This window comes from Watersipora subatra, chromosome 1 (assembly GCF_963576615.1).
Source record: "Watersipora subatra chromosome 1, tzWatSuba1.1, whole genome shotgun sequence".
Classification (NCBI taxonomy): domain Eukaryota; kingdom Metazoa; phylum Bryozoa; class Gymnolaemata; order Cheilostomatida; family Watersiporidae; genus Watersipora; species Watersipora subatra.
Genome location: NC_088708.1, coordinates 58,081,518 through 58,107,090, shown reverse-complemented (window position 1 = coordinate 58,107,090; position 25,573 = coordinate 58,081,518). Strand labels below are relative to the sequence as shown.

The following is a 25,573-nucleotide window of genomic DNA, read 5'->3' as shown; positions in this document are numbered from 1 at the left end:
TTACCGTTTTACCACAAATTGTATAGAGTTATGTCGTTATTACAGAGTCGTAAGGTGTTTGTAGCGGTTAAATTGAGTACATTTATGACCGCAACTATCTCATTGTCGGCAGGATTCTGAGTCGGTAGGTTTTTACTTACCGAACTTGCTCTAAGTGAAAATTAACGCTAGTTAATCATAGCATGAATGTTAAAAGTTATTTAAACAGCTGTTTTAAATTTGTGGGGCAACATTATTTAAGGTCTTACCTTGCTCGATAGTTGATTAATGTGATAATTTAGGCATACAAAAGAGTATACAAGGGAATACCGCATCATTCTAATTTATATTTAATTGTTATTAATGCGTATAATTTTCTGTGGATACAGTTATTTGATTTTTGAACCGATGAAATGGACTATATTTTCGTCAAAACTCGGTAATTCATCGAATATTAAAAGTCCTCTGTTTTTTATTTCTATTGCTGTAGCTACTGCTACCACGTGTTATGTAGCATTGGTCATTTTAGTCACGGGTACCACGCTTGTTGTGCAACGATAGGCTTGCTGTAACACTGCAAAGCTGCTCGTGAATAGATTAATGGCTGAGATGGTCGAGCAATCGCCAGTTTGGCTGTGAAAGCATAGTTGTTCTTTTGACATGCTAACAGAGAATTGTTGATTATTGGAATTATCTAGCTGGATGTAATTGCCAAGTGGTAATGCGAAGTAATAAGTCTCATTAAGGTTAACGCTATTGTTGTCCAGCACAGTTTATAACCTTTTAAATTATCTGTATTATGAAAATAGTTTCAAACAATCCCGATATTCACACTATTGTATTGTGGGAAATTCAAAACTGTAAAATAGATTTTGTTAGATTGTTAGAGAGCTTGTTGCAGTTTTCATACTGCTGACGAAGTCGTCGCAGTATACGTAGTTTGAGTGCTTATTGAGCAATGATTTTTATGTGTGATTAAACTGCAGATTTTGTAAGAGGTTCTGGCAATACGATATGGTCAACTTGCAGGTTGCTCCATTAGCTGCTCAACGATTCATGATCTTAATGACAAGGTCGGTCAACTAATATTTTTCTCCACTATTTTTATGCCGAGAAGCCGGTTAAAACTCAGAGTTTGCTGTCTGTATTTGCGAATGCTGTGAGACAACTCGAGTGGTGCCTATAGGTTTATTTAGACATTTTTCAGACAAGAGGTGTGTTGCCCGCCACTGCAACACTGTTAATACCACCACTGCACCAATACTGCTTACTGAACTTTAGACATAGTTGTACTGCCTGTATACTGCAATTATATTGGATACTGTATAGCTATGACATGCTTGCTACTGCATTACTACTGCAAATACATAGATATCCAAGCAAAATCTACTGCGAATGCATTTTCCATCTGGGCATCAGTGAGTACTTATTAATGCACAGATATTGATTTTTTCTTAACGCTCGCAAATCTGGTATCATCCTACATAATTCAAGAACATTCATCAGAATTGCGTTTTGTCTCTAAAGCTCTTTGTCTTGACACAGAATTTGTAACTAGTTTACTGAAAAGTTGTGTAATTATACATAGTTGCCGAGAATTAAATAACAATATGACTAGATTCACAGCAATAGAAGGAAGTTGCATTTTGTTCTTAAGCAGGACAAACCGGTAGTTAATGAACTAATTTCTAAACATGAGTTCTAAACCATTTTTTAAACAATTTTCCAATCAATACTAATCTTTGCTATTGAGTAGTGTCTAATATTTTTGTTATTTTCAGGGTAGTCAAAAATAATTTTTTGACCAATTGAAAATTTTTATCATAGAATTAAAAGGTCGATTTTTTGGAAGAGGTGCACAAAAAAGGGGCAGGGAAATTTTTTAGGGAAAAAATTAACTAGGCTAAAATAAGATCTCTCATCAAAAGTACAAAACTCCTTCAACAATCCTTACACCACTTTACCATTTCAACTCTTTCCACCTCACCATTCCAACATCTAAAACCTGTAACAGAACAAATATGTAACCGCAGCTCACGATTCAATTTCACGGACTCATCCTTATTCGAAACCAAAACTCCTGATATGCAGGACAGCATGCTAAATACAATACGTACAGTTGCTCAATGGTAGCCATAGAACAAATAGTCATATATCATTACTATACTATTGTATTGCGCTGTGACTGGTAAGCTTCAATTCAAAAGCCAAGAATAAAGCTAGTTTTAATATGCAAGTTTTCAGAAAACATTCTACTGCAGTTCTGCAGCTAATAGGTCAGCAGCTCTTCTGGAGAATGACATGCGTGAATAAAGATACATTTCTTGAAAAACTGGTAGAAATCAACCGAAGACATAAAAGCCAAAGTTCGAGTGTGAATTTTTTTCTTGAGGATGAGTTTCATGAAAAGGCTACCAAATATCTTGAAATAAAAAACAACGTTGGAGATGCCAATCTAGCTAAGAGTGAAATTGCAACAATCAAGAAGATGAACTGGAAAGTCTCAAATGGAAAGCTGCTGTCCCAAGGCAACAAGGAAGTTGTGCTTACAATTAGGCACAGCAGCTGCATGATATTTTGTGTCTTGTTCCCAAAAGAGTAGCTCATAGAGTAGAGACATAACAACTAGATGGATAATGGACAATTATTCAGAGATTACCATTGACGCCATAATCATTTTTGTAGCAATGTGTACTACACACTCCCAGTATAAAACTAACCTCACAAGTCAAACCAGTAATAGGGCCCTTATCGAGTAAAGGTTTCCTAGATCTTCTGGAGATAGATTTTATGCATTTTCGCAACTTGCCCAACGACTGCTCAACACTGCCGCTTACACGGGCCTTCAATGTAATCAGTCATCCTGCAAAATATATTCAAGTTTATTCTTTGCAGAAGAGGTATTGCAGGTACCACAAAGGTACTGCTGGTCATTTGGGTGTCTTAAAGAAATTATATGTGACAATGGCAGAGTTTGAAAACAAGCTTTTAAATTATTTGTGAGAGAAAATACCATTACAGTACCATACTGCATGGTGCACCCAGAATGCCTACAACACAAGAATCAGTTGAAAGGAGCAATAGAATATAAAAAGGAAGACATACATGCATTGTTGATGGAAAAAAAATAAATATGAAAAAATGCTGCCAACACCCTCTTCACGCGTGTTATATCATGAACATCAGCAAGCATAGAGCTATAGGTGTATTCCCTATGAGGCCGTATTTGGCATAAAAGCTCACAAAAAGCTGAAGCGAAGATGTCAGATGAAGATATCAAAGACGATGAAGCACCACGCAATAATAAGTGCAAATAGATTCAGCAAAATCAAAGCAATTACAACAAACAAATAGTTGTACAAACTCATAAATCCAAAAAAAAAAATTTATGGTAGGTGAAACAGTTGCTGTGAAAATCCTTCGATCGAACAAAGTGATCAGCTTACACCCAAATATGTTAGTGGGTGAAGTTATCAAGATCTCTGGTTATTATGTAAAAAGGATAACAAAAATGTATCATAGAAGGCTGGATCAGTGTTGCAAGGCTAACCAAATGCAGTAGCATCTTTCAAGCTAATAAATTTGACTAATAGGGAAATAACCTTTACTGCAGCTTGCGTAAACCCTGCTCAGTAAATATGTTTCTACATTCATAAACTATTTGTTTTTGTTCTGTTTGCTTAATAATAATAAATAGTGTGTAGTTGCATATGTTATCTCCCTCTAAAATTTGCAGGCTAGCGCTAGCCAAAAATCATAAAACGACTATAATTTTTGACTAGTTCAATTTTTTTAGATCAGTCCACTTTTTTCAGACGGAAGAACAAATTTGAACTACAACGTAATACACCCAATAGAATTTTACTGAGGTTTAATAGTCAGCCATGATGTGCCCTCATTGTTAATATAATCATAATACTTTGGCTGGTTTTGTTGTTCATAGCCTTTCATCTTTGCTATTGAGTAGATTCTAATATTTTTGTGAGACCGTTTTGTGATTCATAATTTTGACATAAGCTCTATAGTCAGGCTTATTCATGTTAAGGTGATGAATTATAATTCTATTTCAACAGGAAGTTTATCATTTTTTGAGCCGTATTTATGACCATGTGACCTCAATTTACAAGTTATGTATATTTTAGTCTATACCGGCAAAGTTGACAATTCGGTCAAATAATGACCTGCTCGTGTGCATGTGACATGTGTTTGTGCTATTTGTCCCTCTGCCCAAACACAATGATGTATTCCAGTTAAACACTAATGTGCTTTATACGATATCACTGGCTTGTATGCACTCTTTCAATTCATTCCTAGATTACGTGGCCAGCTTATTGATGTATCGCACAATAAGTATTTCTCAGTGCTCGCTCTTCGTTCCTCAGCCATATTTCCTTTTATTCCCAGAGATTTCTAACTACTAATCAAGTATCTGAAACGACTATGAGCCACGGATAAAGCATGGTTTCTATATCGACTGCAAAACCCCGGAGGTAATCTCGCGCAACAAAACACTTGTGTTGCTAGGCTTAGCGGCTTATGTTCACATAAAGCTGCGTCGCTAATGATCACATAAAAAATGGTCGCCCGCCATGCCATTTCGAAAATGCTGACCTTCACCTGTACGGTGCATTTCGGAAAGTTTTTGCCTGCGGCTCCTTGCCAAAGTTGAACTGCGCTGAACTCTTGCATTGACTCTCAGTAACGATTGGCGGTACTCGGCGTGTAGGTTCTGAGTTCGCCGGCGATAGCCCTGCGATCTTGCCATCGGTGCTTGCGGCGGCGTATGTGGGAGCCAGGCTTAAAGGTTGACTTGCAATAAAATTCACATTACAGTTATTTGGTATCAAAAAATTCACCATGTCTTGCTTTGTTGCGTTGTAGGTGCCAAATATGTGGAAATGTGATTACAAGCTCCTAAAAGCTCGAAAACGAAAAGCCGCCGTAGATTGGAATCTCTTTATTTCGATGACGTAGTCATGAAATTTGGCTATTGTCTTGTCACGTGATGTTCTCACGTGAATTGAAAGGCCAATAAAAAGCTCAATATAAAACTTATCGTAGCACTAGTTTATGACAAACACTTCGGGTTTTACTGAAGACCCGTATCAAATATAGATGCTCGCTACTTTACAGTTTTTGTTCAGTTTGGTCTAATCGGCAAGTCGTAATCTGATCATGTGACCCAATACTTCGCAAATAATTTCTGCAGCACTTTTCAATTATCACAAGTGACCAATAGGCTCGTCATGATTATCAAACAATGATATGTACTCCTTCAAGATAAGGCTAAAAAATTAAACGAATTTTTACGGTAAGTTATAGGATATCACTGCTAAAAGTGACAGCATTACGATGAAGATAAAATAGACGCGTAAGAACAATAGACATGGTTTTATTGAATGCGTGAAGTATATTTGTGAAAATATTTCGACGAATAAGGTTGCATGAAAGTGTAAACAGAAACTATCTCTCACAATTGCGTCACATTTGAGCTGTTTTGGAAAGAGAATCCAAACTACGGCGGTCTCGTGTGGCTGCAATTAACTGTTCGTTTTTTGAGCTTTTAAGAGCTTGTAATCACCTTTCCACATATTTTGCACCTAAAACACAACAGAGTAAGACATGGTGAATCTTTTCATATCAATTAATTGTAATGTGAATCTTGTTGCAAGTCAACCTTTAAGCATTCTAGTCATTTACAGATGTGGTTAGGGTTCATAACACTAACGACATTGTCAACTTCAGACTCATATCAGATATGTTACAAGCTAGTACCATCGCTATATAATGGTACTAGCTGTTGCACTAAACAAGCCATCACATTTAAAATTCACACTATCCAACTCTAGGATTCCCTAAATAGAAACAAATGTTGCGGTAAACTAAACCTTAAACACATTCATTGTCAAATATTTAGATTACTGTTAGACATGTTTAGATCAACTAAAGTTATTGTAAATGCTCATAGGTAAGTTATTATCTGTAGTTGATAAATTCATTTTATTATTCATATGAGGAGTACCACCATGTAATATATAACATTAATCTAAACATCAATGAACCTTCTTGCTTGGCATTCAAAATTGAGGGGATCAAAACCGTTTTTAATCCTTACATACCTTGGTTATTACAAAATAAATATTGAGCGCTAGTGAGTCACATACATTGCCACGCTTCATGCTTGTTACCGTAGACAGTAATGGCAGCTTTGTAAAACTTAACCTCTATCTTATCCCATTTCCATTAATGTGTGACATTTAAGTTGATGCCTTCTGTGTCTTGACTTAGACAACTCATCACTTTGCGTCAGTCTCTTGGACGAGCCAGAACAAGTGTCAGAAGTTGGCAAGATGAAACGCATTTTATCTCTAACTCTCGGCTATGCTAAAAAGCCAGTACTTGCAGCAAAAATTCGACCAGCCATTGCGGCACAGGTGCGAGCTAACAGTACACCCGCATCATATCCCCCGAAAGTCCTGATCACAGGTAAGTGGGCAGTGTATGTATTCCTTTTGCTGTCTGCGTATGTATACCTTTTGTTAACTGTTTTGTGATAGCATAATGAATTTTAAGCTATTCACCTCTAAGTGAACGCTTAACAAGTATGGTTCTTGAGCCTGGTCGCATTGTATGGTGCTTGCTCTCAAATTAGTAGGAAACGGACAGGACAAATATGTGAATATCGATGCAATAGACACACGCATTTCTAATTGTGCGAATGGGATTGTTGGCATAGTTAAACTTTTTTCCCAGCTCGACTAATGTATGAATGAAGTTACATTGTTTTTGTTAAATTAAATGGATGATGAACAATCTAAATATTTAAAATGGAAGTTTAAACGGTTACAGATATTTTAACAATATAATTTTTTACTACTCTTTATAGTTGGCCAGTGGTCTACAGATTAGGCAAGCGGTTTAAATGTAGAGTGTTATTGGTAAAGTAATGCATCGAACAAATTAACGTGGATGTATAAGTCACAAATATGCTTGAGAAAGTCTCTCCGTCATTAACTTTGGTAGCTGCTTGTGCTGGTGTCTATGTAGTTACCAGCAAGAAAACTGAACCATCAACTACACAATAAAATGCATATTTTTGTTGCAAACACAAGTGATTCTTAAACATCAGCTGTGATAATCCTCACCTTTGTGATTATTACACTAAACCACTTGTTATAGACGGAGTCTAATTTATCTCTAAGATTAGACAGTTGAGAGATAACTTTATACATACAAATGTGAACACGACTTCTTAAAGGCAGAGACTGCAAAGGAATTTGCACTAGGTTCTACTGCTGACTAATGTGAAACTGATTTTAACACTTATTTATTTGGATTTCTTTACTGATTCCTCACCACAGCATTACTATGGCAGGCCTACTTCTCTTTTGGTTTGACAATTATCTCATCCAACCGTGAATGTTTTGAAGATATGTTTTGCTTGGAACAAGAATAACCAGGCTAGCTATAGTCCATCTCAGCTGTTGGTTCGAACAGTCATTTGATTTTAAACAGCTGTTAGCACCAGCATTATTCCACTACGAAAGTAGACAATGAACAAAGCTGTCAGCTCAAAACCTGTTGATGCTTTTAGTTAAGAACCTAACATGTTAAGTACTAATTGCAAAGCACCTGCAGTGCTGGGGCTGTTCCTTTAATCACACTTTACTGTTATCTTTGATGCATTAGTTATCTCCTTTCACGGAGAAGAAAACTCATTGCTGAATTCTATCCGCGTTCTCTTAATAAAATTTACAGACATACTTGCCCTTGGATTCGGGTAAGCAAATTGTTGTCTATTTCAGGTTACTCACTTTAAGTATGTTTCCGTGTTCAGTTGGTGGCATTCTTTGCAATAAAATAATGAAATTGCGAAATTTTAACTTTTCTACTTCAAGGACATTCCTTTAGATGTTAGTGGCAGCTTTTAAAATGATACTTAGTTTGTCTCGTCCTCGCTGAGTGCTACCATTTAGACCTCAAACTTATAATAGATCACACTAGACATGTAAGAGTGCTTGAAGAAAGAGCAGTTTTATTATTAGCTATTATATCAGGTCAGTTAGGCTTCTCGCTTTACTGTTTTGTGTCCTACTTTGACAGGCTCTATGGGTCAACTTGGCTATCCTCTAGCAAAGAAACTCAGGTAGGTCTCTCCGTACAATTTGTTCTTGTCTGTAGGCGTCATACTTATAAAGCTTGTTAGTGTTCTGTGTAACAATGTGTGTTTGACTCTTGTAATGTTAGAATACTGTAGCGTATGTATACTGTAGCGTATAAATACTGTAGAGTTTGAATACTGTATAGCGTAATTAGTTGTCAAGCAATCAGCAGATGATAATACCAGTCAATAACACATTCACGCATATGAGTGAAAGACTTGTTTTTATTTTGAATTTTTGACCCTTATGATACTTTCACAAGACCAGCACTTAAATCATATTTTTATCTAAAAATTTTCTTGTAAAATGATTTTTTTGCAATTATTAATACTCAACCTATAACCTTGTCTGTTATGTTGGAGGGCTAAAGCATTTTCACTATTGTTCCTTTCTTTCGAAACCCTGCATCGATATGCATATCTTAGTAGCACACTTGTAAAACTGATCATCTATAACAAGACATTGCTCTGAAGGTTAGGATAATAAACAGTTTACATTGTTTGTCTGATTGCAGGTCGAGGTTTGGAAGTGAGAATATAGTGGTCTCTGATATCGTGAAACCTCCCCGTTCTGTTTATGTTGAAGGTACGCTATTTATGAATGTTTGGTTTGAAGGTTTATGATCAATCTCAACTCTTAGATAAGATCTTAGTAATAAGAGTGCTTGAAGTTATTAACTTTCTTGGATGTGCAATTTATGATGTTCAAAATTGCATTAATTACTGCATCAATAGTAACATTGCTATAACGATATGGTAAGGATGGTTGCTTAGCTTTTGTACGATGAAGTATTTCCATTAACATTTATCTTTGTGTTTGAACTGTAGAAACTCAATGCGTCTTATTAGATGTGTTCTAGTTTGTGCATGATGTTCTTCATGCCTAATTGCTATTCATTTCTTCGATATTTTTTTGCTGAATTTGTTGTGCTTTGTGACTGTCCTTGATATGTGACGATTGATAATAACTTATTAGATATCTTCCTGAAGTGAGCACCTGGTCAGTATTTCCAGACTATTCTGCTTGATGAACTTTTTCAGGCGCCTAGCAGGGATCCCCTCCGGTATACTCAGCTCAGACTGCATGCTATGACTTGTGCATCGATTATAGAGCCCCTACTTGCCTACAGCGATTTCGTAAACTACAGTGAAACTGAATTCTGTAAACTAAAGTGAAACTGAAACAGCCTTGTTAATCACTAGCTGATTTTCTTATCGTGCATTGAAAATATCGTGTTAAAGGTTTTGATAGTGTGTGAAAACGTCATTCCAATTCTTGGAGTTGTCTATTATTAAGAAAGGGCAAGTGAGGGCTCTATTGCTAATTATAGACTCTATGGCTAGTTACTGCTGCACTAGTCCCTATTTGCATCTTGATGGCTCATTTCTCTTACTATCCGACTCTTAAAGCATCCCAATCCATAGCTGCCGTATTTATAGTTGATTTTAATCCTTAAATATAAAGATTTAGGCATTTATGGATAATGAATGGGACATCTACCTTAAGCAAACGAAAAATAACTTGATCCGCTTACTGTTTATGTGCACCCCATCAATGAGTTGATTGCTCTAGCTTTTTAATCAGTGCCACGAGCAGCCAACTCCTGTGTAAGATTTGCATCTTATATCTATATGCACAGATCTTTGTAAGACTTGATTATTAGTATGAGGCTATAAGCATGGTTGCTGTAATTCATGTAACAAATTTGAAGTGGTAGTATGTAGTTATAATATTGTAATATAATTCTATTATGATTACAGTTGGCAATACTAATATATATATATACTAACTAGCTGTGCTGCCCGGTGTTGCCTGAGTGTTAAAAATCAGCTTATAAACAATGAGAAGTAATGAGAGTTATTAGCTATTAATATAAGTAACTTGCTATTAGCCTGGCAGGGTGCCAATGGAAAATTTTAGTAAGCTAACAATTTTAGTGATGAAGATCATTTACTTACGCTATCACCCTGCGTGGTATGCCAAAGTATGCATACCCAACATACCGTTGGGTATGTGCTCTCAAATAGCGACTTATATTGGCATGCTAATAATCCATTCTCTGTGGCCTATTGGGTAGGGTGTTAGGCTGGTGAACGGTAGGGTCCGAGCTCAAATCTTCATTGGTACGGAATCTTTAATCCAAGATTTTAATAACTATAGTTAGAGGGACACACATATCCACTTATTTGAGAAATATATATATAGATAATATTAAAATACACTTACAGTTTAATTGCTAATAGTGGAGAATTTTTGGGGTTAAATCTGCAATGAAAACTGATTGAAGGCAAATACCACACAGGGTTAAAGTCAGTGTGGTCGTGTTTTTAGCCATTTTTCAATGTTCACCCTTAGGCTATCCCTAATCGGTATATTCAGTATGGTATCCGGGTAAGTTATTCTTAACCGTACTTTTAGGAAGCTCAAAGTATAGTTTTAGTGTATTCTGAAGCATCGTGTACTACGCTGCATGTCTGTCAGTCACTCCCTGTCTATCACTGACTTTCCATTAATGCTTTTTGTCCGATGCCTGTCTGTCACGGCTTCTCATTTATTGTTGATACCTCCCAGCAAAACTGATCTGCTTCTTAGATGCACGTTGCCCGCATTCCTTCCCTCCTACCCCGCTATTAGAGTTATCTTAGATTTTTATGCATAGCAACGAGTGCGTACCATTCCGGCAGTCAATATCGCAACTTTTTATTACGTAGTGCTGTTTGGATTTCTAGGCAAGTAATTAGAACATTATAAAATAATATTTTTTTAATCAAAATTGTCAGTGAGTACGAACAGCGCAGTGTTGTCACTGGCACTACTCTGTTTCCAAAGATGAGCAGAACTCACGGTCTAGTTTTGATAAATTTAAATATGAAGTCCTTACTCCGTACGATATTGAAATGTTAGATACTGTGATATATTGTGCAAACATGTTGTACTTGGTGACTATATGGCAGTAGCAGAATATTCATTCTAGTATAGGCCTTAGAGAATCCATGTAGTAAATATGTCAATCTCTGGATGCTCGTATCCTGTTTTCATTGGCTTTAACAAAGCTATGATTAGCTGGTAAAATCTGTGTAATACCTGTAGATTCACTTCCCTTCACCAAAGATCATTGCTTTGAAGCCCTATACTGTGAATACTGGTTCTTCAGTACATAATTGACTCTTCATTTTATGCTTGTTGATCACTATTAATACACTAAATGCATAGAGGATGTGTTGTTGTTGATTATAAAAGATATTTTAGGGCCGTATGTCTTTGCCGACATATTGGATTTTAAAAATCTTCAGGAGAAGGTCGTCACGTATCAGATTGACACGGTCATACACTTCAGTGCCCTTCTCAGCGCAATTGGCGAGCAGAATACTCCTCTGGCCATGAGGGTGAATATCGAGGGACTGCATAACGTCCTGGAAGTGTGCAGGCAGTACAAGATCAAGTTGTTTGTGCCCAGCACCATAGGTAAGAGCTTAAAGAACCCTGCTTGCAGATTTGCCCGTCATAAAGGAAAGCTGACAGTCTACATGAATTTACATAGATAACAAGGATTTATACTAAATTGATATATTAGCTATATATTGATATATAGTTAGAACACTGACTTATGTTCAGTAGGTCCATGTTTTGAGTTATACAAAAACTGTTGTGGTATTAAAAAAGGACTTTCAACTAGGGATGCCCCAATTCTAATTTCACCAGCCGATTCAGATACTGATCCGATACACCAATTCTTATTGAAAAATAATCCTATTCAGATCTTTTGTGTTGCATAGATATTTTTTAATTTTATTATGCAAGTATAATGCAAAGAAAATATAAATATTGATGTATTTGTTTGTATTCGTGGAAAAAAGATATACATGTATATATAGTCACATACTGACATGACATACCGTGCATCTAGTAACAAAACAGTCCATGTTTCTTGTAATCTGCTATTAAACCATAACTGTCACGAACAACTTTTAATGTATTTACTAGGTAAATCAGACATGCTGATTCCAATTTTGTACTCAAAATAAAAATTAGTCCACTAACTTTCAGAGTAATGAAGGCTTTTTTACAGCGTTTTAATATCGCTCTTGAAAACAACACGATCGGCATAACAAGCTCCGCCCATAAATACGTGACGTAACCTAGCTTTTTAGTAACAGAAGTTACGTAGGGATGTTTAGACCGATTTAGAATAATAGATATGGGTGTTTTAAAATCCATTAATATCTAAATTGAGCCTTAAAAATAATATCAGTCTTTTCTGAAAGGTAGATGAGCTATTTAACATTGCATATTTAAAAAAGCGCGATAACAACGCTAGCTTGTGATAAAACCGCGTTTTTTGAGCTCATTTTCCTCGGCGTCCAGCCCATTTAAACGTCATGTAACAAGCTACGAGCAATTTTAAATAGTTTACACACCTTTAATAAAAATCTGAAATTATTTTACAGGCTGGATTTAGATAATAATGGGTTTTAAGACACCCATCTCTATTATTCTAAATCGGACTAAACATTCCTAACTTCCGTTCCTGAAAAAGCTAGGTTTCGTCACATATTTATGGGCGGAGCTTGTAATGCTGATTGTGTTGTTTTCGAAACGGATATTGAAACGCTTTAAAAAAGCCTAAATGACTTTGAAGGTTAGTGGACTAATCTTTATTTTGAGTACAAAATCGGAATTAGCGTGTCTGATTTACCTAGGAACAACGATAAAAGTTGTTCGTGACAGTTATGGTTTAATAATGGCAATTACTGTTAGTGGTACAGCTTTCTCTGTGGTAATGAAGTCTTTCTTCTACTGCTGAACGAACTGCTGCGCCTGTACAAGTTTAGAGCCAATAAATGTTTCTCTTAATTACGTCTTAAGAGACGTCTTTATCTTCCGTTGCTATCGATGTAGCCAGTCGTACTGAAGAAGGACTCACTTGCCACAGATGATAGAGGACAGTCTAAATACCGATAGGTTACTGAGGTTATTTTATGCGATGCAAACGATACCATCATATCATCAGGATCAAGAGAGATAGATAAATTTATGCATTGACTGCTCAAATTACTTTCGTAATGCTAGTACATAGAAATATTACACCGAATTCTTGTTTCCCATCATTGTGCTTTTGTTCGTGATTGGCTGCAATAAATCATATCGCTGTAATTGGGAAATACTGCACTTGGTGATTACGTCCTGACTAAAGCCAAAAGATTCCTCAGCTGTGTTGATGTTTATTAGGCTATAGACATGAAATAGATTGTGTGACAGGCCCGGAATTCATTAGGTAAAAGTGGGAAACTTGCAGCTGATGATTTTTTATTAGTGTAGCAGGCTAAAATATGGTTTTCTGCTAAATAATTGATCTGTAAAAAGTATCTGAAGTTTCTGATTTTTTAAGAAAAGATCGGCCGACACGGATTAAGATACTTAACACCCATATCGGCACCGATACCGATTCCGATATTAAAATCGGGGCAACTCTACTTTCAACCACAATTCTTTCTGCGTTACATCAGTCCAATGTCTGTAGACCTTGCTCAGAAAAAACCCAAAGGGGGGGCTTCTCACACGGCTATTAAACCATAAACAATCTATGTGTTTTTATATAAGCTCTTTCAAACTAGGAAAAAGCCTTGCTGTCTTTTCCTAGTCTTTTTATACCAGGAAATAGCATATGCTGAACATAGCAATCTTATGATCAGTGAATGATTGATAGGCTATGGGTCAAGAGCTCCGTTGTTTTTATTCTGTTATATGGTTTTTGTGACCATAGAGCTATTGCTGAACCATCTGCTGTTCATAGGTGCGTTTGGTCCTGACTCGCCGAGGAACCCGACTCCAGATGTGACCGTGCAGAGACCTCGCACTATATATGGAGTTTCTAAAGTGCATGCTGAGCTAATGGGGGAGGTGAGCTTTATTAGAATCGGCTGCCCTTTATTCTCTTGCTCTTTATATTTTACCTGGAGATACATCTAATAGGTGCATACAATAATTAACATTACTTCTGTAGAATTTTCTCTGTTGGTTGCTTGCTTAAATTCTAGGTTCAGTCAGTCTGATCGAATACATATTGGTCTCATTTAAACACCATCAAGCTGTAGAAATATAATTATTACATGAATCATATTCTGTATTCTCAGTGAAGCTGATGGCTACCTTATCATTATTATTACTCAACTTGGCTCAGTAATGCTGGTTATTTGTGCTGCCACGTTTATACTAGATATAGGGCACCTTTTGGGGATGAGCACTGGTTCTCATTTGCTCCGCCATAGACTGCCTTTTCACATACACTCCCATTATACATGCTGCCTTCTCACATTCACCCCCATTATACATGCTGCCTCTTCACATACACAATTATTATTTTTGACCACAATGATGAGGCTAATATTTGACTAAATGTCTACAAATCGTCTGCTTTTTGTCACCGACTTCTGCTCCTGATGCAACAGCTGATTGCTTCTCACATTCCTTGCTTGATATTTTAGTATTACTACTATAAGTTTGGTCTCGACTTCAGAAGTTTGCGTTTCCCAGGAGTCATATCAGCCGACACAAATCCGGGTGGCGGTACAACTGGTATGTTTTAGTGTGTCTACAACGGCATGTGAAAGTTATAATTGTATAGGTAAATAACAGGGTGTGTGCATTGGATGCAAATTATATTAGCTTCATTAACTAGTGTTCAACATATTAGCTTTTTGTTGTAAGTAAGCGGAAAGCCATAATAAAGTTTTGACCAATAGTGTGTGAGCTAGTAGGGTATTTATTGGGAAGACAACTCTTGTTGTCACTTCAACATCAAGCTTTCAGAGTCACTGTTGTCATTATAGCCGTTGTTAATAATTTACTACTTAGACTACGCTGTTGAGATCTTTCATGACAGCCTCCATCCGACATGCACCCACAAGTGTTTTCTCTCACCTGAGACGAGGCTTCCTATGATGTACGTAGATGACTGCATCAATGCTATTGAGCAGTTTGTCTTTGACACGGACAGCAAGCAACTCAGCAGGTACTTTTCCCACATCTCAGATACCACCATGAGACCTGCATGTGGCAAGCTTTATAGGAGACTGGTTGTATGAGTGTATACCATGCTTACTTTCAACAGGTTGATGTTTTCTACAGGCAACTCTATAAGCTACTGATATAATCCCAAGTCATGCAGGGAACAGTCAGCCTGTCGCATAATCATTAACTTTTATTATTTGCAGGGGATTTTGCTTTGCTTTTGTTAAAAAATTTTTGCATTTTATTAAATAGGCTTATTATCGCACAGTATCACCTTGCATAGCTAGTATCACTATGCATAACCAGTATCACCTTGCATAGCCAGTATCACCTTGTATAGCTAGTATCATCCTGCATAGCCAGTATCACCTTGTATAGCTAGTATCATCCTGCATAGCCAGTATTACCTTGCATAGCCAGTATCACTCTGCATAACCAGTATCACCTTGCATAGCCAGTATCACCTTGTATAGCTAGTATCATCCTGCATAGCCAGTATCACCTTGCATAGCTAGTATCACTCTGCATAACCAGTATCACCTTGCATAGCCAGTATCACCTTGTATAGCTAGTATCATCCTGCATAGCCAATATCACCTTGTATAGCTAGTATCATCCTGCATAGCCTGTATCGCCTTGCATAGCCAGTATCACCTTGCATAGCCAGTATCACCTTGCATAGCCAGTATCACCTTGCATAGCCAGTATCACCCTGCATAGCTAGTATCACCTTGCATAGCTAGTATCACCTTGCATAGCCAGTATCACCCTGTGTAAACCACTCTTAAAAGGCTTTGTTGTTTCTCTTCATGCCACATGCTGGTGCTCATATGGACCAGAGGAGTTTGGATGGATGAGACTAGTGATTGTTCGATAATATCCTGAGATGACATATTTATGATAGTATAGAAGAAATACTAGGCTCCTCTGGTAGACACTCAACGTCTATAAAACAAGCCTACAAAATACTGCAAGTTTATCAGTAGCCAGCGTTAAACCTAGTTTACTTGTCGTGTTTCTTTAGACGCACGTTCAATGTAGCGGCGATGAGCTTCACTCCGGAGGAATTGGTTGCTGCTGTGAGAAAGCATGTGCCCCAGCTGAAGGTCGAGTACAAACCTGATGAGAGACAGCTTATAGGTTAGCCACTGACAACCTCACTTCATACATAAAATAATTTATTTTTTTATTTTCATGCTTCGTCGCTCTTTAACGCCTGAATATATTCTTACTAAGTTGTGTTCGATTAAAACAGCCAAAATATGGTCCAACAGAGATTACGGCGAGAGTATTGCTCGTGACCTCCATTACAACTATCATAATATTGTAGTAAAAGTAACTTCTACTGAATATAAAGTATTTCTCTATATGCGGCTATACACAGTTAGAAATGCTTTGCGTTTTGAATCTTCCAACTTAAAAACTGGTAAGAATTTCATCAAGTTTTTGTAGCCAATCAGCTGAGTTTGGTTCTACATCTCTTTTGAACGATGCCTTAAGAATTAGTGAATATAATTGCAAGAATGACTTTTTCCCGTTTACATGAGGACTGAGATTTTACTTTTATTAATTTCAAAACTCAACTGCCTGTGTTAGTCTATGACTGTGTGCACAGTGTCTCAATATTAGTCTATGACTTTGGGCACAGTGCCTCAGTATTAGTCTATGACTGTGTGCACAGTGTCTCAGTATTAGTCTGACTGTGTACACGGTGTCTGCGCTCATTTAATATAGGGTTAGAATCAATTCATAATTAAAGATGTTTGACAGGTCATGGGAAGGTAACTGGGTACCCTGTATACTGCTGCTCTGGCTAAAGGTTGATCTTAGAATCTCTTATGCAAGAGATCCACGTGTGTAGCCTTTTTGGTGTGTTTAAGTGTATGTTGTTTTGACAAGAACTGATGCGATTATATCAACTTAAGAGGGTATGGGAGCCGTTTCCTTGTAGAATATTTGTTATCTTGTTTGTGGAGTAAAGAGAAATGTTACATGTGGCTAATTCATTATTTCGGCTTGCTGTATAGCTCACGCATCTGGAATGTCTCAATATCAGCATCTGTTTCATGACTATCATGGGAGCATACATTACGATCTCTTTCATTAGTCTGTTGTTTACCACATTGATTGTGCCTTTTGAAGACCGTTTCTTTCCATCTTTGGAAGTTTTAAAAGGATTACAGTTATTCAGTGATTAGTTTTGTTTTTAGTTGCGTTCTTCAGCTGTGCTTTGATAATCTTTATCTATTTATTACTAGCTGTGCTACCCGGCGTTGCCCGGGTAAAAAAAAGTATTTGGCCAGAAAATTGGTTTGTATTAAACATATAACATCATGTGCCATTCTAACTTTCAAACTACATATCATGAGAAAAGTGTTTTGTGTAGTTGAAATAATTTACTAGAAAATAAAAAACAACTGTAAAGATTTTCAAACTTTGACAAACTGCAACTTTCAAACTTCATATCAAGAGGAAAAGGTTTTCTGCAGGTCAAATAAATCACAAAAAATAAAACAATTATAAAAGTGTTTAGATATAAATGTGAAATAATTAGCAAGTAATAGCTAAATTAAGTCGGTTTTATTACGATTACAATAATGAATAAATTGGGTAATGATACGATTATTATGAACTGGGAAAATAAAAATCCTGAATATGTTGAATTAATAATAACAATTCTTGTATAACATCCATGTACAAATTTAGCTATCAGCCTACGGCCAGCTATTTTACCGAAAAATGCCGATATTGCTTCATGGTATGTAAATAATATTTTTCCAATTTCAAACTATCTAAAACAGTTTTGTTACATATTTTATTTCTCCAATATGTTCAAAAACACTGTCATGTAATAAATTCAATGTATTCATACTTTGTGTGTTGATAAAGCGATGTGAAGCTACGATCACTACGAAGCTAAAACGATCCTCTACAACATTCCTATTACAAAACATTACAAAACTGTTACTTTCACCATCATCAGTGTGATTGCTGCTATTTTACTTATTTGTGTAATCACGAATTCTGAATCGGCCATAATGCCATAAACATAAGTAATTATCTGTTTTCTAACTTGGGAGGTATTTACATAAAACTTACGCAAAAAATGTTCCTCTTTTTGTAATTGAAATTCTTGCATAGAAGTGTGTGTGTTTGAAAAAGGTTACTGTTCCACCAGAAGGTATTCATCAAAACTTTGAATACGACAATGCTATTATCTCTCGATACTGGTACAAATGTAACAATGAGATATCGTACTTTGTCTGACCGAAAGGTGAGAGAATGTCGAGGCTCTTCTCACGTATACAGTTTACTTGTCCGCGCCGGAAGAATATAGTAATTGAACCTTACGAAAAATAGTTCTTAACAGGGGGCGCCGTTAAAACATGGCCGCATTGGTAAAATAATCAGCGTGCGCTAAAGCTATATGTAAAGCCGTAATGCGTACAAACATATCCACGGATATACTTTGAGAAATATATATATAGATTTGGCAACACTTTATTTAATATCCGTATCCCTCAAATATGACCGTACTTGACTCGTAGGCTGTTCATTTTCATCTTGTAAAGCATATCAACTACAGCTCACATTGCTACTATTAGGTCACTATTATTTGATGAGGAACTTTGGCTATTCCTGTGGAATGCTTGGTTCATTTTTTACATTTGATTATGGTTTGTGCTTACAGCTGACACTTGGCCGCAGGTGTTTGATGACAGTGGTTCAAGACAGCAATGGGGATGGAGCCACAAGCATGACATTGATAGTCTCTGTAACATTATGTTTGAAAAACTTCAGGAAATCCACGCAAATAAGACTGGCAACTAGACATTTTATCTGTTGAAACTGCAGACTTATACTATACTATGGCTTGTTGATTAATTCACAGATAATATTTATAAAAGCCATCTAACTGTCTTTTTATTATTTGATCGGAGAAGAGAGTTTTTTTGCGCTTCGCCTCTATTTTATACTTTGCTTTATGGCACTCTTCAGTTTTAGAATTTCAACATTTCTCCTCTAAGTTTTTATAAAGCGTTTTTGAGTGTGTTTTATACTGGTTTTATTGCATTCTTGCAGTTGTATTATGGCAGCTTGGTATCTCGTGTGCAAGAAAATAGTGGGCTTTCAAGGAATTCTGCCAACACCTTTGCTTTTGAATCTCAGTATTGTGCAATTTATTCCTTTATTTAATAATTATTCGAATCATATTTCAACAGCAAAAATAAAACTATACTCGCTTGGACTCTGCTGATTAATTGATGCCGGCAACATATGTTTGAAGAGGCTACTTGAAAGAGAATGTGTTGTACGCAAATGGCCTCAAACTATCTCTAATGTAGTATCACTTCTGGACAGCTGATGCGCTGCCAATGCCAGTTGAGCAGCTCTTCAACTAGCTGTTACTTGGCTAGGCAACTCTGATTGGCTCTCTCAACCTTAACAACTTTTCCTTCTTGTATTAAAACCTGAGTGATGCGATGGGTGACCTTGTGTGCTGCTGCTAGAGAAGAGCAGAAACATGGATTGGCTAGCACTCCTGCTAGCTATTGTACCTTTTATCTTGAGTACGTCCATTGCCCAGGACCCTGCTGTGTAAGTACATAATATTCATTTATTTTCTTTTCATAATATTTTATTAATTTTCATTTATCATTAATTTATTTATTCATGAAGTAAATTATTTATTCACTAATTTAATTTCATCAATTTTTCATAATTCATAATATTTCATAATTTATTTAACCAATTTCATAATGCTCATAGTAAGTTACATAATATTAATTTGCAGTTGATTTTTAGTGATGCATTCTAAGGTTTGATATCTGAGTATTTGAACCGGTTATTGTTGGATGAACAACATTTAGTTTTGTTTTCTTTTGCTGTTAGCTTGCAAACTAATTTTCTCAGGAGCCACCGGTGTCGAAATACGCTATACCGACCAGTAACAGTTACTGAGAGTTGCGCTAATTATGTTGTTATGGTCTTGGATGACTTTATACTGAATAAAGAGGCTTCGGGTGTTTCTCACTTGCCAAAGGATGTGCTGCAGAAGGAGATCAACGATTGGTCAATGCGTCCGGCATCAGCTCCTGATTGCATATTTGAAAAGTAAGTGAACACCATGAAGCTATCATTGTATAATTTACAGAGCTTTTAAAAGATAGCAGTTCTATTGCATCACTTCAATATATAAACAGTATTTCACTAGCTGAGATACCCAGGGTTACTATTACATGGCATCATGTTAGATGGTTAGATGTCCATATACATATATCATCTACTTAATTGTATAAATGAAGATGGCAAACACAAGAATAAAAAATAAATAAAAATAAACAAACAAGCTCTGAAACTGTATGAATGTCCCTTGCTTTTTTTGCACCTTCATGAAGAAGAAGCTCTGAAATGAAATATATACTTATTAAAGTAACCCAAGTCATGTATATATATATGAAATGCAAAGTGACGAAATACAGAAAGCTACACAAGTTTTTCTTCTTAAGGATTGTGGCACATGTAAAAAGCACCATTGCACTACTTGCCAACAGAGATTTCTAAAAATAGTCACTTCAGGGAATATCAACCTTCGCAAATCGATTGAGCCTGTTTTAAAATCAGCAAAGTCCTCAATATAAAAAGACTCGTGGTTTGAATATTTAGCGAAGCAATTTCATAAAAATTAATTTGGTGGCTAATGGAGATTTTTCTTAACAATGTGCATTTTGGTTTAAATGAGATTAAATTTTGAAAATTTGATTTGTAAAACTTTCACTGAGAGTTCGATACTTTACATGCCAATTTCCAAGCAATTCTGTGTTGCAGTTTGCCAGTCTGTATGACATAGAGATCAGGCTAACATACGCAGATGACATCTAGAAAATTATTAGAAAATTAGAACAAATGTTAAAGTACCATTTTCCAGCCTACAATTAAAAATAATACCTAACAGTAACGTTAAATGTTAATTCTTTGTGATAACCAACATTTGATTTTTAAAACTTCAATAAAACTTTTTAATAAATACCGTATTATATTTTGACACGATTTCCTAACTTAATTTTGAAATGGTGCAGTATTCATAGAATTATGCAAGGTGTGCTCAAACATTACACGAAACTAATAAAATTATTCTTCATGTCGTAACTAGTTATATTATTTTATTTAAGGCATTATTATTGCCAGACTTTACAAGCGATGAAAGAAACCCTTTGGGTTGTAGGCTCAGCTTTAGCCTACATACCCACAGTGATTCGTGCGCGGTTTACGTTTCTGTGTTGTCTGCGTAACTAGTGTGCCAAACCATTGTAAAGTTTATTACCAACTCTCTACAGAATGGAAAGCTATGAGGAATATGGCTGCTGTGATGGTTGGGAAGGAGACGATTGTAATATTGGTAAGTTGGTGTTCGGGGTCATGACCTTTTATTCCGCATTTTTATTATTCGATATGACCATAGATGTAATCATTATTTTTTATGTTTTGTAGCTATATGCCATCCTGGCTGTCAAAATGGCGGTGTCTGCAAACAGCCTAGCCTTTGCGAATGTCCAGAAGGTTTTGTAGGCTACAGATGTGAAGATTCTATCAGTGGTATGTGACAAGTTTATAAACTTACCTACAGTACCTCATTTTACACATACGTACACTGTATCACTTGTGTATACCCTGTTTGTTCTTTCGTTAGTTGGTAAGGAAGTAGAAGTTTAGAAATGGTTACCTCTCTGTCACACATACGATTACATCTCTAAGCAGAGACAATGTTGTTTCTACAGACTATAGCAAACATTTAAAAACTCATCAGCATCTTACAGCTTCATTCAAGAAACTCTGATATACTTATTATAATAGAGCTCTTGTAAGGTTTTATCTCACAGCAAACAGTTGATGAAACGGGTTTGTAAACAGTCGTTCAGGTATCCTCCCCATAGTGCGATGTTTCACCACTGATTACAGATACAGTTGTTCAGTTATACTCCCCATAGTGTGACATTTCACCACTGATTACAGATACAGTTGTTCAGTTATACTCCCCATAGTGCGATGTTTCACCACTGATTACAGATACAGTTGTTCAATTATACTCCCCATAGTGTGACATTTCACCACTGATTACAGATACAGTTGTTCAGTTATACTCCCCATAGTGCGATGTTTCACCACTGATTACAGATACAGTTGTTCAGTTATACTCCCCATAGTGTGATGTTTCACCGCTGATTACAGATACAGTTGTTCAGTTATACTCCCCATAGTGTGACATTTCACCACTGATTACAGATGTGACAGATGAACTGCAATACTGTTATCAGTCTAAATTTTGCTTTGGAGAGAAAGCCAACGATAATTCACCCGCTCTCCTTTCCATGATAGACTGCTGTCTGCTTAATCAGGGTGCGAGTTGGGGTGTCACAGGGCTCTCATGTACCCCCTGCATTGGACGTATGTGTCTTTTCTACATGTTTAATCATCGCTGATCATATACCTTATCACTTGATCCTTTGAGTAGGCGTTCACTACTTCCTTTTGCTCATCTAATTAAACAGTCTTCACCGTAAATTTGTACAAATGATTAACTTCACCTAAGTTTTGTTCATTTGTATAAAAGCATAACAATGAATATACAAAACGATTGTAGCATAGGTTATTGCGATTTTAAGTTATGCCATCTCAGGTAAACGAAAACTAATGATCATGAATATTATGTTGGCTACCATTCTAATCTACTAGTCAGTAGCAGGCTAGATAGAGAAAATAATCGTGTTTTAGGGTCATCTGTGAGTGTACTACAAACTACCTTTCCATTTGAAAGGGCGTATGTTTATATACATAGACGTTTACGTGCATTTATATGTTTACATATATGTATACGTATATGTGTACATATATATGTATGAATACATACTTGTGTGTGCTTGTGTACTCTTAAGTGTGCATATATATGTATACATATATGTGTATGACAATTCATATATGTGCATACATGTAAACATATATCCGTGAGTGTATGCGCGCTCACATGTGTGCACTCATGTATACATTATACATGCATAATACATGTATATATAATATGTACCCATGTACATATTATATATACATGTACCCATTTTACTGCACTCATAGATCCATGCACACATGGGTGCAGTAAAATCACTGTTCGTAATAATCTGAGTTGGGATTTCTAGAGCAGTTTTTCTCTCATTTGTCTCTGCTACATCTTCAGATAAAGCTATTCACTGATTAGCCTGCTATTAATAGGTCAATAGTACTCTACTGGTAGTTCTACTTTTTGCTTGGCCTGCAACTAATAGGTCTGTTTGCTCTGCTTTTTGTGCTAATTTGCTACCTCAGCTGAGCTGCTCTCGTAGAACTCAGGCTTCAATCAAAAATACGACTACAGTATTGATATCCTTATCATTGTATCTGCGCTATTTGATGTATCTACACCGAAACAAAACTCATCAGGGTGCTGCCATGATCATGAAAACTGTGTGCAATTATGTCAGGGCTGTCATGATAGAACCTACCTACTATTTGCTTGTGACATTACTGCATATTTGTAGTCATGATAATGTTGGACCAGTAGGGTATCATATTTTGCATACTTTGTTTTTATTTGAAGCGAATGTTATTGAAAAAGAGGAAAATATTGGCTTCTCCACATGCCTTAACTATGGAAAGAATTATTGGAGAACCTTTGATGGGTTAGAGTACAGGTTTGGTGGTCTTTGCAAATACGTGATGGCCAAGACTGCTCTCTGGCACGTCAGCATCTCAATGATCAACTGCCATTCATTCAGCACCTGCAGAAAGGTAGTGAATGTTATCTGAACTCATATTGAAATCTTACCATTAGGGTTCTTATTAGCTTGCCTATGTTTCCAGTAGAATGTCTAGATTCTTAAAAACCATATACAAGTACATACAGGCTGCGTTGTATAAGAATGATCACTAGATAAACTTATTGATATGAAACGGTCACTCTCATGGTTATCTGATAGTTACTGGTAGTTTTGTGACATCACCTGACAATTCTCAGCATGTAGTGTTGACAAGTTACCTGTCAGTGTCTGTCATATAAAATCAGCTATTTCATCATACCTATTTATTGCTCCAATATTTGTAGAGCACTTTTGCAACCTGCCATAGCCTTTTAGATACTTTACAGTGTTTTTATGGGATCTCCTTCTACAGCCTGACACATACAGAAACATAAATACTGTTACTGCAATTATACATGGATGTTAGTTGAAACTCAAGGGTTTTTATTTTTATATGTATATTACGTGTAAAGATGTGTTACAATTGAAAAAGAAACAACATAGCTTTACTTTGATAGACAAATTTCCATGTTTAAGACATGTTTAAAAAGCCAGTCATTTTGCGGCGTGAAGAAACTCGTTTTGTCAGGAATATATTGATTAGCTAATTGAGATTGTAATGCTTTAATATCACTAGCATATATGTTTGTGTGATGTTGGCTTGTCTGTGTATATGGTGTTGGCATGTCTGTTGGTATGGTGTTGGCATGTCTATTCGTATGGTGTTTGCATGTCTGTGTATATGGTGTTGGCATGTCTGTTGGTATGGCGTCGGCACGTCTGTTTGTAGAGTGTTGACACGTCTGTTCGTATGGTGTTGACATATCTGTCTGCTTAACAGGAGTTGGACATGGTGTTTGACCTGAATACACACATTATAGCTGTGGGAGACAAAATCATTGACACAAATGGTACAGAGATCAGAGTAGATGAGACAAATGGGTTCGCTGCTAATACAGGCGGTTGGTATAGAGGAGATATATTCTTTGTTAGTAACAACTTTGTGTAGTGAGTATAATGTAGCAGTGATGGATTAAGATGCAGCATGATTGTCTTGTTCTTACATTGGTCGACTGTAAAACCTAAAGTTAGAGTAAATTCAAGGTAGTGAAGAATAATTAACCCGAACTAGCGTATATACTGTAGCCCTCTAATTGTTCAGTATAGTGAACCAGCTCCTGAAGATGAGTGACAGTTGGATACGTGTCTGGAAATCTCAGCAATAGTTGTCTTATCACATGACTCCCGAACATGAACCTCACTCATCTTCTGCTTCTTTTACCGCAGGAGTTATCATAACGAAATCTGGAGAGTTCTACTTTTTGACTGCGAGAAATGCAGCTGAGCAAGTGAAGGTGAAGTGGAATAATGAGAGCACAGTCTACGTGACCCTGTCTGATGACCATGTTGGCGATGTCAGGGGTCTTTGTGGAAATCATGACAAGATTAGCTACTTTGAGAGTAAGCTAACTAACATTGTTTAACTTAGATAAAACTGATTGGAGCAAAAAGGTTCCAGTAAAAAAGCGCTCATAAAATCTGCTTCGTTAGTTGCTATGCAACTAGTACTTCCTTTGCTCGGCCTGTGTGTAGGTC

The 25,573-nt window shown here is 36.4% G+C and overlaps 2 protein-coding genes across 3 annotated transcripts in view; both read left to right on the top strand.

Annotated features, from left to right (window-relative positions):
• Window positions 1–91: 91 nt before the first annotated feature.
• Window positions 92–19,287, top strand: LOC137395968 (L-threonine 3-dehydrogenase, mitochondrial-like). Of its 2 annotated transcripts, XM_068082269.1 has the most exons (10): window positions 92–124; window positions 6,268–6,465; window positions 8,083–8,125; window positions 8,656–8,726; window positions 11,391–11,606; window positions 13,936–14,042; window positions 14,627–14,717; window positions 14,997–15,153; window positions 16,177–16,292; window positions 18,844–19,287. In XM_068082269.1, exons 2-10 carry the CDS (start codon window positions 6,330–6,332, stop codon window positions 18,981–18,983), a joined length of 1,077 nt encoding a protein of 358 aa, XP_067938370.1. In that variant the 5' UTR covers window positions 92–124; window positions 6,268–6,329; the 3' UTR covers window positions 18,984–19,287. The 2 variants fall into 2 exon arrangements, with proteins under 2 accessions (XP_067938370.1, XP_067938371.1); XM_068082270.1 differs by lacking the exons at window positions 92–124; window positions 6,268–6,465; window positions 8,083–8,125 and adding an exon at window positions 9,117–9,204 and having other exon boundaries at window positions 8,663–8,726.
• An 849-nt stretch (window positions 19,288–20,136) lies between these two features.
• LOC137389529 (mucin-2-like) overlaps window positions 20,137–25,573 on the top strand; it is a 63,417-nt gene continuing 57,980 nt past the window's right edge. Inside the window, exons 1-7 of the mRNA XM_068075565.1 lie at window positions 20,137–20,267; window positions 21,491–21,552; window positions 21,645–21,749; window positions 22,437–22,598; window positions 23,779–23,969; window positions 24,819–24,939; window positions 25,265–25,438. Of these exons, the coding sequence (XP_067931666.1) occupies window positions 20,137–20,267; window positions 21,491–21,552; window positions 21,645–21,749; window positions 22,437–22,598; window positions 23,779–23,969; window positions 24,819–24,939; window positions 25,265–25,438 (946 nt within the window). The remainder of the gene's footprint in view (window positions 20,268–21,490; window positions 21,553–21,644; window positions 21,750–22,436; window positions 22,599–23,778; window positions 23,970–24,818; window positions 24,940–25,264; window positions 25,439–25,573) is intronic.

Coding starts and splice junctions, on each gene's coding strand:
- LOC137395968 (XM_068082269.1), top strand. CDS start 6,330: ATGAAACGCATTTTATCTCTAACTCTCGGCTATGCTAAAAAGCCAGTA. Junction 8,126..8,655: donor CCTCTAGCAAAGAAACTCAG/GTAGGTCTCTCC, acceptor GTCTGATTGCAG/GTCGAGGTTTGGAAGTGAGA. Junction 16,293..18,843: donor TGATGAGAGACAGCTTATAG/GTTAGCCACTGA, acceptor TTGTGCTTACAG/CTGACACTTGGCCGCAGGTG.